We start from the raw sequence: 14,700 nt of genomic DNA, 5'->3' as shown, positions 1-14,700 counted from the left end.
GTACAGTATGTCTTTCCCTGATGTACCCAGCAGGCCTGAGCAGAGAACACTTTGTCCTGATGTGACAATCTGTGAGCATCTTTACCCAGCAGGTGCGTGTGTGGTGGAGGCAGGGTGGTTGAAGAGGAGAAAGGAGTTCTTGGAAGGTGGCTGAGGACTCCAGCTTGAGCTCTCCCAAGTTTCCCAATGAAATGAAGGCTTGTCAAGGTGAAAGTTCCCTTGGGCAGGAAGCCAGTAACAGAGAAAGAGCTGTTAGCAGGAAGTAGCAACCACGGTTTGTACATGAAAGAGTATTTATTGAAAACATGTTACGGACAGGAAGCTCCTGGCTGCTCTCAGGTTACAATCTTGGCTCACAGCTGGAAGTATGTTTTTAATTTTTTTGCCTCCAATTTTATTTTCCCTCAAACATTCCATCCTAGGATAGGTAGATCTTATATAAATATATATACACGTCTGTATAAGTATGGCCTATAGTAAAGAAAATATATAGTACACTCTTCATTGGGTAGTACCTACCATGCCCGGCTACCAAAATTGAATGCCACCATGTTGACGTATCTCCAAGGAAAGAGGCTGTGCGTGTGGTTTACGAGTGCGGCAGCACCAGGGAGGCTGTTGGCACAGCTGTGGCCTCGGCCAGCTCCCTGAAATCATGGCCCATGTCAGGAACCACAGCACTGGATGGGGAGGAAAGGAAGGCAAACTTCCTGAGGTCTGGAAGGCCAAGGGAAAGCCAGCTGGAGGGGCTGTACGTCAGGCTGTGGGAGGTCTCTCCCGGAAGAAGGGAAAGGTCTAAGGGAGGCGAGGGGGATCTAGTGACCTCACCACAGTCTAGGCCCAGGCTCATCTGGGCTCTCCCTGCAGAGTTCCTTGAGACTAAGAGGGTGGGACTCAGCCTTCAGATCTCTGACTTGCCAGGATGAGACTGAGAGATTGCAGGGAGAAATTTCCATCTGCCCAGACAACTGTGGCTCCGGAGGCCGGAGATGTCAGGGCCAAACCTCAGCGGCAGCACGCTGGCCCTGTGTGCGGCCAGAGCGAGCCCTCAGGACGACGACAAAGCGAGGGCAAAGCCTCTGCTTGTATCTGACCCAGGCCGGGCCGCCAGAGGCCGTCTCTCCAAGGCTCTCACCGTGCCCAGCACGTCTGTCCCCTGCAGGCCGCCTTTGCTGGGCCAGCTCTTGCCCATGTGGGGAGCCAGCTGACCACCGGAAGGCAGGCTCAGAAGAAAAGGTGAGTGGCTGTTTTTAAATCCAGCTCCAGAAGCAGTTTCTCGGCCCGACCGGCAAGGGCATCTGCTGCTCATCCTCATGGCCTGAAGCCGGGCTCCACAGTGATGGGGAGGGCACAGCACCTGCCTCCATGACTCATAGTGGCGGGGACCGAGAGGAAGCTCTGGGTAGCCTGAGGTGGGCGGAGGAATGGCTAGCATTTACTGGCCACAATAGTCACTACAAATTCTGTACAAGCAAAAGACAAGGCACCAGACTGTGAGTGTTTCTCCTGGGCCCCAAATCCCTTCCTGGGTGCCGTCGTCTCTGGCTCTGGCTCAGCCGTAGTGATAGACAAAGTCGTAGCTGCTGGGCTCCTTGGGCACTGGTGGCGGGGCCTCCGGAATCTGGATGTTCTCCAGGTCCAGGAGCCGCAGCTTCATCTCCATGCTCAGCAGGGTGTCCAGGTCACTCTTGGTCAGCTCGCTGGACATGTCCTTCCCCAGAAGGGCGCTGAGGCCATCAATCCAGATGCAGTACTGGGGGAAGCAAGTTTCAAATCATCACACAGTGGCCCCTGGTCGGCAGGCAGTCCTGCCAAGGCCCCTCCTGTAGGACTCACTCTGGTCAGGTGGGTCTCAGCATACGCAAAACTGACTTGGGATAAGAGCAAAGGTAAGCTGGGAGCTGATCACTCACTTTCTCGAAAGACCTTTTGGTTTTTATAAAGGATTGACACTGAAACTCCCTAGGTAATAGTTTATGATTTTTAAAAATGCAGTTAAAGAATACAGCAAAACCAGACCTGAGAACTGGGGCATCAAGTACCTGAAATTGCCCCTGAAAAACGTAATGGGGAGGGGAGAACACAAATCAGGTGGAAAAAAGCAGAACACAAAAGAAACCAACACTGGGACCTCAATTTTATTTCAAGAAAAGTAAGCTAAAAACAAACAAAAACAAAAAATCACCCAGTCAATAAATGTTCAAGTGAAGCACTAGGGAAACTGAACTCGAGGGGCTCACACTAAGAGGGAATAACAGAATCCTCAGCCCTGCCTCCCTAGCCCTTTCTGTTCCATCTTCCATGCCTTTCTCGCCCGCTCCCCACACCCCACTCAGCTACTTCTTCACTTCCTCCCCACATCTCCGCTGGCAGCTCAGGCCCTGCCTTAGTGTCCCTTCCTCCAGAAGCCCCACCTCTGGTTTCCTCTGATGGCTCAGAGCTCACCAGACACTGTGGTCTCAATCGTAGTAACTCAGTAACACCTGGTGTCTTCCAGGGCTGCAGATGAAACAGCCACGTCAGTAGGGCCAGAGCCATCTGGCTTCAAAGCCCAGGCCCGGCCTACTGAGGGGGGATCTGTCAGGTTCACTGGGTAGGTGGCCACACAGAAACTGAAAAGAGGCAAAAAGTTATCCCTAGGTGGCCCTGTCCTGCGAATGACGGCCTACAGCTACTGCTAGAGAGTGACCTGAGGGCCCAGCTCAGGGGAAAGGGCCCTCGGTGGCTGATCCTCAGGGTCAAACAGCTTCCACGACAGCTGCGGCCTCCTGCCCTCAGGGCGACAGCACACTCCTGCCCACGCCTCCCCTCCAGCTGAAGAACCACAGCGGGCCCAACGATGCCGGGCAGTGCCACGGCTGCTCACCTCATACTTATTAGGTGCGATGAAGTTCAAGGTCTCATCGGGGTCATACAAGATGGAGAAAGCCAATTCCAACACCTCCTGGAGGGGAAAGGTTTCAGTTAGTTGGAGCAATGGACTGGCCTACCTGGGCTCTGCACTCCAAGATCTTGGCTGGAGTCCTAGCAAGTTGGCACCGTCACCAATTGTGCTGATTCAGATGTGAGGCCATCAAAGCCCCAGGGCATGTGCATGAGAGAGGTCAACTGATCAACATTCATTCACCCACTCCCCACCCAAATCACGCCTAGGAGAGGTGGAGATAACTTTCAAGATTGGAGAAAAGTTATTACTCAATACTCAGAAGCTTCAGGATGTCAGAGTCCATGACTGTGTATTACCTTAAATATGTATCTTGCTAATTAAACTGAAAGGTCTTAACAGTTTAAAACCACAACAATGAAAACAAATTGTGGCCTAAGATGGGACAGTGTGAGTATCAACAACACAACTGTGAGGGGTTGAAACAAATACAATTTGCTTAAGCCCCTGAGTCCATCATAATACCGAAAAACAAAACAAAACTGTCACTGTCGGATGACATGAGGGAACTGTGTTTTAAAAGCAGGTCACAACAGGAAAGAATCGAGCCTTCACCTTCCTTTCTCATACACTGTGCCACGGGGAACCAACCGTATGAACAGCAAGTTCCTCTTTGGAGAAGCAGTCCAGCTACTAAGCGAACAGGACAGGCTGCATTAGAATACCACTCGTTAGCGAGCCTTAATTTACTAGTGGAAGGAGGCAGTGGGCATCCAGGGTGCTGACATCACAGAAGGAGAGATGGCCACACAGTATGTGTCTCTTGATAGAACGTAAGACCGTCTAGGAAGCAGTCTTATAAAAAAAAAGTTGAACCTGAACTGGATCAAGACTCTAGATCCTGCTCCCCATTTACAGATCTGGGACAGAGGAGCAAGTTAAACTGCACCGTGGGGAGACAGTCAGCAAATTTCAGACTCTGGGAAATGACCAAACAAGCAACCTGGTTTCTTCAACTAATAAACTGCAAAGAGAAAAAAAAGCTGGCAGGGGAACTTATGAACTAAGACGCTTACAAGACTAAGCACAAAGTGTAGCCCCTCTCTGGATGCGACTTAGCAATCAAAATGGGGACGCATGTTTGTGTGTACACGTGTGCATACAAGCAAACACGTATTTTTACACAGAGCAATTATGATATTTATAACACAATTAGTGGAAATTCAATCATCAGTGGAATAGTTGACATTGAATTAAAACTTTTTATTTTTAGGTGTGATGATGCTATCGTGATCATGTTAAAGGAGTCCTCCTAATCCAGAGATATATTCTAACTGTTTATAGATGAAGTGATGTAACACTTGGGGTTTTCTTCAAAGTAACAAGGGAGCGGGCGGAAGACCTGCAGACTCTGCTTGGCTGCTGAGGCTGGGGAGGCACACCTGGGGTTCTGTCTGTTTATCTGTATGTTCAAAATGTTCTTACTAAAACATTCAGGAGTCACTTAGAGAGAGACAGGATGAGGGCGAGAGAGCATGCGCCCCCAGCCACCACCACCGACCACCCAGGACTCACCGTGACAGCGATGGCTCCCCACTCACCTTGTTCTGTTTCAGAGCGCTCTTCTCTTTCATGTGGGGACAGTCTTTCCCGGTGACAATGGCCTTAATGTCTGCAACAGGAACTGAGAAATGACAGGAATTAGTCTCTGGGAGCTTCATGCTGCAAGTTGGTCCTTGCTTCGGTGCTCAAAGGGAAGCCCCAGGCCCCAGACTCAAAGGGCTCTATCGGTCCAGGGAGTGTGGCTGGTATTGTCCCCTCCTCCGTGGTCACTTCCCACGGACCATAGTCTGCTGGGCTGTGTCAGATCTGATGGGGTCAGCTCAGAGTTCTGGATTATCTCCCCGACACTCATCACTTTCACGTCACAGCAATGGCGATGACAACGCCACCACAGCAAACAGCAGTGCCAGCAGCTGACAGTCTCACTTGTCACCTGCCTGCGACTGGTTCTAAGTGCTTTACATACACTACTTATCCAGTCCGCTTAGGAGGGTGATGTGGCTGTTATTTTGACAGAAGAAACCAAGGCTGAGGGGAGAATGAACTCCCAGCTGATTAGAATTAATCAGGATTAATCAGTCAGTAGCAAAGGCGGGATCTGAATCCAGGCAGTCTGCTCTTATCTACCACGTTCCAACTTCGTTTTGTATCACTCTTTACAATCTGCAAAACCCATTCCCATGCCCCCGTGATCTCTTGAGTTCTCCAAACAGCCCTGTGAGGCAGGCCAGAGAGAGATGACCTTGGACAATGAGGAACCGGGTCCAGAGATGACTGGCCAAGACCAGATGATCAGTTTGAAACAGCCAGGGCTAGAACTGTCTTGACGTCAAGTCCAGCTACCAGGATACAGCAACAGAGAAATGAACCTACTTTTCTCCTGGAGGGATTCAAATGTCACCTCCCCTTGAGGGTTGTCGTCCAGGTCACCATAGTGCAGGACCTTGTGGTTCAGGGCCAAGCGGCAGTACCAGAAACGTTCTAGAACCCAAGGGAAGACAAGCAGGTGAGCAAGGGCAGTTCTGGGAAAGGCCTGGGCACCCAAAGGTAGCCTCGTTCCCTGCCTGCTGCCTGCAGGGTCCACCCAGGCAGCCCAGTGCCCCAGGCCCCCGTCACCTTGCCTTCGGCGATTCCCAATCTTCCGGAAGCTGCTGCCCTCACAGAGCCGGTTCAGGCGCTGCTGCTTGATCAGCTCAAGGATCTCCGGCTGGATCTTCTCCCGCAGCTCCCTGGGGTGGGCATGCACCGGGGTAAGGAGGTCACAGCGAAGCTCTGGAAGGAAGGCAGAGCTGGGGCTGCCTCCCCTGCCTGCCCCTCCGGATGGCACTTACACAATTGGTGGGGACTGGAAGTCATCCTGGCTCATCCTCTCGGACTGGCGCAGCCGCAGAATCTCAGAGTAGCTCAGGCTGCGCAATTTGCTCTTGAACTGATCCAAAGAGTTGGGTTTAGAGGGCAGAGCACGCGTGATCTGTTCTCGGACGACCTGCATAACCTGCGGGGAAAGGAAGAAGGCAGCCACTTCGCCCCTGCTTGATGCAGACAGGCCGCCTCTGGCCCCGAGGCTGGCCCTCACTGGCGGTCCCGAGCACAGCAGGCTGGGGGAACTGAGCACTGACATGCTAAGGCACACCTTCTCGGATGGTTGTTTAGGACAAATGACTGATGGTGACAAATGCTTTATTTCTCAAAAATTTCAATTAGTCAATGGTGTGGAATGAGCATAGGTTGTTGGAGTCAGAGAGAAATGGGTTCAGATCATGACTCTGTCCCTTAATCTGTTCCTTGAACAAGTCACTTAACACCCTCAGGCCTCCATCTACTTCTCAAAGGGAGAGAAAGACATCTTCTGATACGTGCCTGAAGGACTGAGATGCTTTAGGGAGCCAGGGTGCCTGGCACACTCTGGTGTGTTCAAAAAATGTTACTTTCCCCCAAACTACAGTTAGAGGAAAAACAATATCACACTGCACATCTGGTCAGCTCTCCACCAGTGAAGAAAAAATGTATAGGAAAAAAGGACCACAGTGACACACATAAAAATGATAGTCGCTGGGTGGCAGCATTATAGAAAACTTTCTTCTTTATACTGTCCAAATTTCTTAAATGAGATGAGCAGCTTCAAAACACTCAAGTCCTGGATCACCAGCTTTTGAGGGCCTCGTGTGCCCCAGAGTGGGTACTCAGAAAGCATGGAAGAATGACTTCTGAGGAGGCACCATGACCTGCGTGTCATGCAATCCACGCTGACCTCACCCTGACGCTTCCAGTGCACGAAAAGGACACCGTGCCTGCACATAGTACGTGCTCAGTAAACCACAGCTGTCATTGCTGTGCTCACTCTCCTGGCTCCTACGGAAGGCAGGAGACTAAGTACTGGCTCCGTGGGCAAACGAGGGGCCCAGGCACCAAGGGGAAGACACTTGCTCAAGGTGGCAGAGGACGCGCAGCCAGAGGGGACTGAGGCTCTCCAGTGCCTCGGCCTGCGACAGCGCTGCAGACCAAGCTGGCTTCCCAGCTCAGGGATTTCGGGCTCTGGCCAGCTGCCACAGGCTGTCAGGGACGGTCTCGCTCATGGGCTTCAGAGCCCTGCGACACGGACCTTGTTGAAGTCCTCCGCCGTTGCCCTCATTTCCTTCCAGGTCTTGTTCAGCAGCTGGATGCAGATGCCGAAGAGCTCTTCAAAGGCACGGTCGTGGGTGAAGAACATCGGGTGGTAGTCGTTGCGCCCTTCGTTCGCTGTGGGAGAAAAGAGGCAGGGAAGGGATGCGCTCGGTGCCCACGTCCAGAAACGCTGGGTTCTGCGCAAAGTCCCGAGAACAAACCACAGCGAGGACCAGGGCTAATGAGGAGTGGGTGGGCTGTTCCCACCCCTGGGCCTTCTTCTCCAGGGCACTTTCTCTTGGTCTGCCATGACCCCGTGACAGACGCAGCTAGTCCTTGCTCACGGGAGTGAGTGGGTGGCGTGCCTCTCAGATATGTCAAACTGCTGTCTTGAACAAAGCAATACCTGAGACTCCCATTAACAAGGATGAGGGATCACAGCTCACTCGGTGCCTCAGGTTGCCCAGGCCCAATAACACCTAACTTTATAACCCCCGCCCCCCGGTTCCCGATTACGAAGACTGGCCGCAGGGAGCAAGGCGGCTGCACGGACTTACGTAGTTCCCCAACCTGGAGGATTTCACAGAGCATTTTGGTAAGCTCGATGGCACTCCGGCCAAAGGGGCATTCGTGTTTGTCTTCGCGGCTGCTGTTCTCCAGGACGATCTGTGGGGGGAGAGGCGAGGTGAGGGGGGGGCGCAGAGAGGTGGCACCAGGACTGAGAAAGCTGGCCTCCAGCCTTTACCCGGATGTAGGTGTCCTGATGGACTTTAGCCAAGTACAGCATGTTGTCCAAGGCCAGCATTCCAGGAGGAGTCTGCGTAAAGTCCATTGCGGGGTTGATATGGTTCTGGAGGGAGAAAGAAACCCGACCTGAGACTCGGTAGTCTCACTGTGTGTCCCGAGGGGAAGCCGCTGCCCTTGTCTGAGTGCCAGCACCGCGTATCTACGTCCAGCGCTGCTCTCACACGCCCAGCGCTACTACGAGACTGTGAACCTTGACCACGGGCTGTGCCCCCCGCCCCAGTATCCCTAGCATGCAGCATAAACATTTAATTGAATTAACTCCATCCGCAAGCTGTATCCTATCACAAGATATCCACGCCAGCTTTCCAAAGAGCCTCGCCGCCGTGGCGACAGGTCCCCTCTCCACCCAGCTAGCTGCGCTCCTGGGCCTGCCTGCAGATGGCTTTGCTTCACGGGGCCAAGCTGCACGTAAACTCGTGAGCCTGCCATCGCAGAGGCAAGCCGAGCGTTACGGCCCACCAGCTTCTTAGTGACATTTATTCCAGGGCCACCACCATGAAGGAGGGGCGCCCAGGGCTCCACTGGATGGGTCCTCTGACTTCCTGTCAGGGCAGAAGGCCTGCCAGGTCCTGCTTTGGGAAACTCACAGTGAATCCCAGCATTTTGTAGTCCTTGGTATACATGGCTTTGCGTTTTTCAGTCCCACTCCCAGGGACACTGCTCGGGTCAGACTCTGCGTCAAATGCAATCCTCCTCAGTTCAAATATAATGTCTCTTTGAGCCTGAGAGGTGAAACAGTCAGTCAGCAGGTGAATCAGCTAACCAAGGGAAGCCAGGACAAGAAAGAGTGGGTGGGGCTCGGGCAGAACAGTGGCCCTGATGGATGACAGAGATGGGTGACCCAGAGGGTCACCAGCAGGAAGAGGTCACGGGAGCCACACAGCTAGATGTCTCAGAGCAGACACGAACCGTCTGTGCAGACAACCTGAGCAAGTCCCTGGCACACAGCAGGTGTCATACACAGCCTGAGGGTGGAACGCACATCAAACAGCACACAGCTTCAGCCAGGAAAGTTCTGCCTCACTTTGCACCCACCTGGTCATTGGGGTCCATCTTGGTCATCATCCTTTCTTCCAGAAGGTTAAAGGTCAGGACTTGCAGCACATATAGCTGATGGGCCATCTCGGTCTTGATTGGGCGGTTCCCTCGGATCACATGCTGGGAAAGCAAAGGCAGGGGGCATGTCCCTCTCCCTCCTCTAACTGTCCACGCCCCCCATCACTTCCTCTGTTTGTCCCTCTGATGCCCACCCCTCTCCTATTTTGACGCTCGGTCTGTCTTCTTCCTGTGCGCTCCATCTCCCTCTGTCCCCGGGGCTGCGCGGTGCTTGGTTACATTCTCGTCTCAAACTGTCCTGTTCTCACGCTCCCCAGAGCCTGCTCTTTCCCTGTATCTCTCGCTCCTCTTCTTTGTCTCACTACCAGACTTTTTATTTATTTATTTTTGTTACTCCTCAGCTGAGGATATTTTTCCATTGTTTTTTTTTTTTTAGATAGAGAAGGGAGGGAGGGAGGGAAACATGGATGCGAGAGACACATTGATTAGTTGCCTGCCGCATGACCCCAACCGGGGCCAGGGATCACACCTGCAACACAAGTATGTGCCCTTGACCAGGAATCAAAACGGCGACCCTTGGTGCACCATCTGACCCTCTAACTGCTGAGCCAAACCGGCCAGAGCACACTACCATCTTGAATCCTGTCACTCTTGGTTTTTTTGTCAGTCAAATGAGACTTTTTTTCATCCTCACCCGAGGATATCCTTACATTTACCTTCAGATAGAGTGGGAGGGAGAGAGGGAGGAAGAGAGAGAAACATCAATGTGAGAGAGACATCGATTGGTTGCCACCCGCACAACCCCAAGTGGGCCCAGGGACAAACCACAACCGAGGTATGTGCTCTTGGCTGGAATCGAACCCAGGACTCTCTGGTCTGCGGGGCGGTGCTCTAACCACTGAGCCAAACCGACCAGGGCCAATTGAGACTCTTGCCCAGTGTCCCACACAAGCCCCCTGTGTCCTCTGTATTCTCACATGTAATCAAGCTGTGTGAGGCCTGTGCTGTGCAATATGGAAGCCCCGGGTCATATGCAGCTATTTGCATTTAAGTCACTTACAGTTAATTTACGTTGAAAATTCAGGTCCTCAGTAGCACTAGCCAATTCTAAGCTCACCAGGCACCTGGGGTAGTGGCTGCCACCCAGTGGTAGGGCAGACAAGGGACATTTCCATTCTCACAGAAAATCCTACCAGACAGCTCCACCCCAGAGCTTCTAAGTCTAGATCGGCATCTTTTAGGAGCTCCCTCTAACTTCAGATTGGCCTTCTCTGGGCCTGCTCGGCTCGAGCTCGTCAGACCTGCGCAGTCCACTCTCGGTGCCACTAGCCACGCGTGGCGGTTCAGCATGGAAATGTGGCTGGTGCAAACCAAGACGCGCGGAGTGAAAAAGGCCTCCAGATGAATGATTTTCTCCACTGATTACATGTTGAAATCATAGTATTTTAGATATACTGGGTTCAATGTTATTGAAATTAATTTCCTCTATTCCTTTTTTAACGTTGCTACTAGAACGTTAATAAATAAGTGGTTCCTATTGTATTTCCACTGGACGGTGCTGCTCTAGGCCTCGTCTCCCCCACCATGAGACGCCAGAGTGCTTTTCCTTTCTGTTTCTTTCTTTCTCTGGCTCTGCAAAGCCCAAACAGAAGCCACAAGCCACAGGTGGGTATTTCAATTTCAACAAAAATTTTCAAAATGACAAATTAAGTTCCCTAGTCAGACTAGGTGCATTTCAAGTGCTCAACATCCACACGTGGCTCGTGGCTTCCTGTTGGGACAGCACTGCCACAGCTGCAGACACTTCTGCGGGACAGGCTGCTCCGCTCTTGCTCGCGGGTGCTGATGCCCTCGCCCCTCCCTCTGAACCCTCTCCAGTGAGAGATCCCTCCTCTATGCTCGTCTCAGTGTCTGTCTCCATCTCCCCAAGCTTACTCTCCAGTCTCTGCTCTCTCCTCCCCGAGCTTCCCTTTCCTCCCTCCCCGACTCACTGCCCAGGCTCCTTCCCCTGCCGCTGCTCTGCTGTGCCCCCCACACCTCTTCTTTGCCCCACTCGGAGCCTCTTTCTTCTCAATGTTCCCCCCTCTGCCACTTCGATTTCTCCCCACCTGTCTATCCCTAGTCCTTCCTCCTCACCTCTCCAGAATTCAGGAAACCACTTTAAAGAGAGGTTCAAGTGAATGAAATGTTGGTTTTCATTCACTTTAATCCCCCTTTCTCAAACTTATAGACACATCATAGTGGGAAGGTAATTACTCTCGCCATCAATGGCTTAAAGAAATACAGCTCTAGTTGGGTGAGTTGTAGTCTCAGAGGTTTACCTGATGTCTTATTTGACTGTCAGACTCAGTTAAACTCCTGGACTGAAGTGAGCATGCATAACCATTTCCTAGCTTAAGACCTGAGTCCGAACACTGGACTGTCTTCTGTAGTGGAATCTCAGCTTGTCATAACCCCATTTAAGTAAATAAAGAGCCTGAAAATTCATTACTATTCATTATGTTCCCCTCAGAAGGGCATGTCCACTCCCCCACACAGAGAATGGCACGTAGGACAGCTGCTCAGGAACGTGGCCGAGAATGCGTGGGCACCTGTGTGTTCTCCGTCACTTGTAGGCAGAGTGCTTGAGCATTTGCTCGGGTCCCTCCTGCCAGGCTGGCCATGGGGCTGTGACCAGGGAAATGACCAGTAGGCAGGAGCTAGTTCTGCGAGGTGAAGTCCGACAGGCTCTGCGTGTTTCCACCAGCTGGTCACTGGACTTCACAAATACCCGGAGCTTGTGTTTTACTTTCGGAATTCTTTGTATCTTGTTCACAAAATCTGCCAATATGAGCACGGCGCTCACCATGCGCCAGGCACCCTGCTAAGCACTGTATATATATTAGCTCATTTACTCTTCACATCCAGAGGAGCACATCGAAACCCACAGAAGTTAAGTGAACTGCTCAAGATCAAAGATTGGTTAATGCAGAGGGGGGCTGGTGACTCCAAAGCTCACGTTCAGAATCATTAAGGCTTTCACACTTGACTCCGAATTTCTCATGTTATTCCCTTCACTGCGGTCTCTCAGTTCTCCCTTGTTTTTAACAACTGACAAAACGACCCCCTTTTAACCTAGATCCTTGGCTCTTTCCCAGCTCCCACCGTCCCCACCTCCCACCCCACTTCACCACCCTGGCAACAAGGAATTAGACCCCTTTCCAGACGCCTCCCTCTCCCCACCAATTCCTACTCTACTTTCCTCCCTCATTCCCCCTCGGGAACATGCAGACCTTGGAGTGTGATCTTTCTGAAATGCCAGTCTGGTTATTTCATGATCCTGATTAAACCCTCCCCACTGCCCCTGGGAAACAGACTAAGACCCTACTTGATCTGGTCTTTGCTACCTCTGCAGTCTCACCACAGATCTGCTCCTTGCTTCACCCTCTGCCCGTCACACCCTCCACCTAGGCTCCATCCCCTATCCCCACTCTTTTTCTTCTTGGTCTGCTTACTCGTCCTCAGCCTCACCTGAAGACATTCCTCTAAAGCAGGGGTGGGGAATGTCCAGCCCACGGGCCGCATAAGGCCCGTGAAATCAATACCAGCTCTTATCACATGCCTCACTAAACAGAAGCAGTTCCAGCCATCATTAGGGGTGAGTTAATTAAATGTCTGACCAAATATAGCAGGCTAATTTTTAAGTTCATAATTTTGTATGGCCCATGAGTGATGCTGTAAATATCCAAAGGGCCCTTAGCAGGAAAAAGGTTCCCTACCCCTGCTCTAAAGGCTTCCTGACACCTCTCCTTCAACGCAGGACTGCCCCCCTCAAACCTCCCGGACCACGGATCTCTGCGGACCACTCGTCTTTCCTCCCGGACCAGGGAAGTTTTTCGAGAGCAAACACTCTCTTATTCATCTCTGCTGGTGCCCCACACACTCAGGTTTATGACCAGTGTTAGTTCAAATTAGAATCACTTTTTTCTTTTTGTGCCTATTTTAACACATTCCCTCCAGGTAAAAATTTTTGGATTTGTAGGGCAACAAACAGTATAGCTGGCTTTAGTTCCTCCTTTGAGGCTCTGCAATTCCCGGTGGGCCGGCCAGCCTCCTAGAGACAACTGTGCCTACAGAAAATTATTTAAAAAAAAAAAGCTTCTCACCTTAAGAAGTGTTTAGTACCATTTGGTAAGTTTCCTCTGCGTGCCCTCCCCGCTCAATAGTAATTTCAATGATAACAATACAACTACAATAGTACTAAGAATTGTTATTAATAGTAACGAAACAAGAGTAACAAACTAGCCGTATCCGGAAACTTACATTTAGGATTATGGATCGAAGGTGCTTCTGTGCGAATGCATTGGCCATGTCCTGTTGAGAAAAATAAGCAAACATAAGGCCAGGTGGCAGGCACACGGCTGTGACAGCTGCCAAGAGAAAGGTGACAGCAGAGCTCTGGGCCTTTTTCCTTTACATTTTCATTCCTTTCCAACAAAAAGTGGGCAAATAGAAAAAAATCCCAGATCCACCAAATATACCTTCTACTCTAACCAGTTCCCTCACATTTTCCTTTGTGAGCACAAATGAACTCAAATAGGGTTTCCCTTCCCAGTGGCACAATCGACTTTATCATCTTCAAGGGGGACGAGGACCGCTTCGGGACAAGACACGGTGTTACGAGGACGCTGGGCGATGGACAATGCACACGGAGCACAGAGCAGCGTGATGGCCCCCAAGCCGCACGCACTGTTCACTCTGCCCAGGCTGACACCCCTGCCCAGGCCAGAAGGGACTCCAGACCCAGGGAAGGGCTGTGGCAGCGCCTCCTGCAGCCCCCACCCCCCCACCCCCTTCCCCCAAGCCTGGCAGCGAGAGCTGGGCGTGGACCTGAAACAGAGTTCACTTTCTGACAGGTGTAGACAACACGTTGGGTACTTTGGGGTAATTTTTCAATCTTTAAATCATATTTGGTTCCAGTTTTAACAGGAACACTTTATTTAGCACACTCAGGGAAGTGTCCTCGCTAAGTGAATCTTCCAGGGAGCAAGGGAAGCTGTCAGGGTCCTCTCAGAACCATTCCTTTGACCATTCTTATGCAAATCTTCTAAAAGACATTATATACACGTCTTTATTTCTGAAGAGACTGCAACGATTATACTTTAATCACTGCCAAGGACTTGGCTTCATCAAAGAGACCATCATTTATTTTCCTGGGTTGTGACACTATGATACCCTAAAGGAGCTATTGAAATGTGAAGCTATTTCCCCTAAACAAAATGGTCCCAGATTATCATGCTTTTAATTTCTCTGACAGCTTTTCATAATTCTTCTGTCTGCCTTCCAATGTCAGCCATCACTTCTTATAATGTTAATTAGTATGACTTCACTTTCTAAACCGCTGCCTTAATTTAATTTTACGGAGAATTCTGCCCATCGCCCGAGGGGACTGCCACACCTCTCTCCCAGGGAGCAGTGGCCTCGGAGCTGAAAGGCCCTTCTCCCGCACCTCTGGGTCTCTGGCCACATTCCAAATGGCGATGCTGCCAGGAACACTGGGTTTTACTTTGCATGCCCTGAGCACACACTGACTGGAGGCGGAAGGCGGCCTAGAAACTTCCTTGGTAGCTGTAGGAGGTCAACCTGAGATGAAATCTCAGTGTGGACAACTAACAAAGTGGGTCACAGACAGTGGTCTACTGCTAGAATATAAAGGCCTCAGACCAAAAGCTCCTCTGCAGGGCTGGCGGGGGGAAGCACTCATCCTCTTTCAGATCCTTGGAGAGCTGACCTCTCTAAGCTCCCTC

The 14,700-nt window shown here is 51.3% G+C and overlaps 1 protein-coding gene across 8 annotated transcripts in view; it reads right to left on the bottom strand.

Moving 5' to 3' along the window:
* Window positions 1-275: 275 nt before the first annotated feature.
* The window catches only part of ELMO2 (engulfment and cell motility 2), a 35,231-nt gene continuing 20,806 nt past the window's right edge, over window positions 276-14,700 (bottom strand). For 3 of the 8 annotated variants that reach the window (XM_036244409.1, XM_036244414.1, XM_036244413.1), the window contains 13 exons: window positions 13,217-13,267; window positions 8,894-9,016; window positions 8,446-8,580; window positions 7,797-7,901; window positions 7,609-7,717; window positions 7,050-7,186; window positions 5,779-5,942; window positions 5,564-5,676; window positions 5,321-5,428; window positions 4,486-4,568; window positions 2,867-2,944; window positions 2,446-2,499; window positions 292-1,753 (listed from right to left, as the gene is read on the bottom strand). In XM_036244409.1, coding sequence (XP_036100302.1) covers window positions 1,553-1,753; window positions 2,446-2,499; window positions 2,867-2,944; window positions 4,486-4,568; window positions 5,321-5,428; window positions 5,564-5,676; window positions 5,779-5,942; window positions 7,050-7,186; window positions 7,609-7,717; window positions 7,797-7,901; window positions 8,446-8,580; window positions 8,894-9,016; window positions 13,217-13,267 — 1,461 coding nt within the window. In that variant the 3' untranslated portion in view covers window positions 292-1,552. Of the gene's footprint in view, window positions 1,754-2,445; window positions 2,500-2,866; window positions 2,945-4,485; window positions 4,569-5,320; window positions 5,429-5,563; window positions 5,677-5,778; window positions 5,943-7,049; window positions 7,187-7,608; window positions 7,718-7,796; window positions 7,902-8,445; window positions 8,581-8,893; window positions 9,017-13,216; window positions 13,268-14,700 lie in introns of all 8 variants that reach the window. The other 5 variants (XM_036244416.1, XM_036244415.1, XM_036244410.1 and 2 more) reach the window with 4 other exon arrangements.

Source organism: Molossus molossus, unplaced genomic scaffold (genome assembly GCF_014108415.1).
Source record: "Molossus molossus isolate mMolMol1 unplaced genomic scaffold, mMolMol1.p scaffold_m16_p_6, whole genome shotgun sequence".
NCBI lineage: Eukaryota > Metazoa > Chordata > Mammalia > Chiroptera > Molossidae > Molossus > Molossus molossus.
This window is presented reverse-complemented; position numbering and strand designations above follow the sequence as displayed.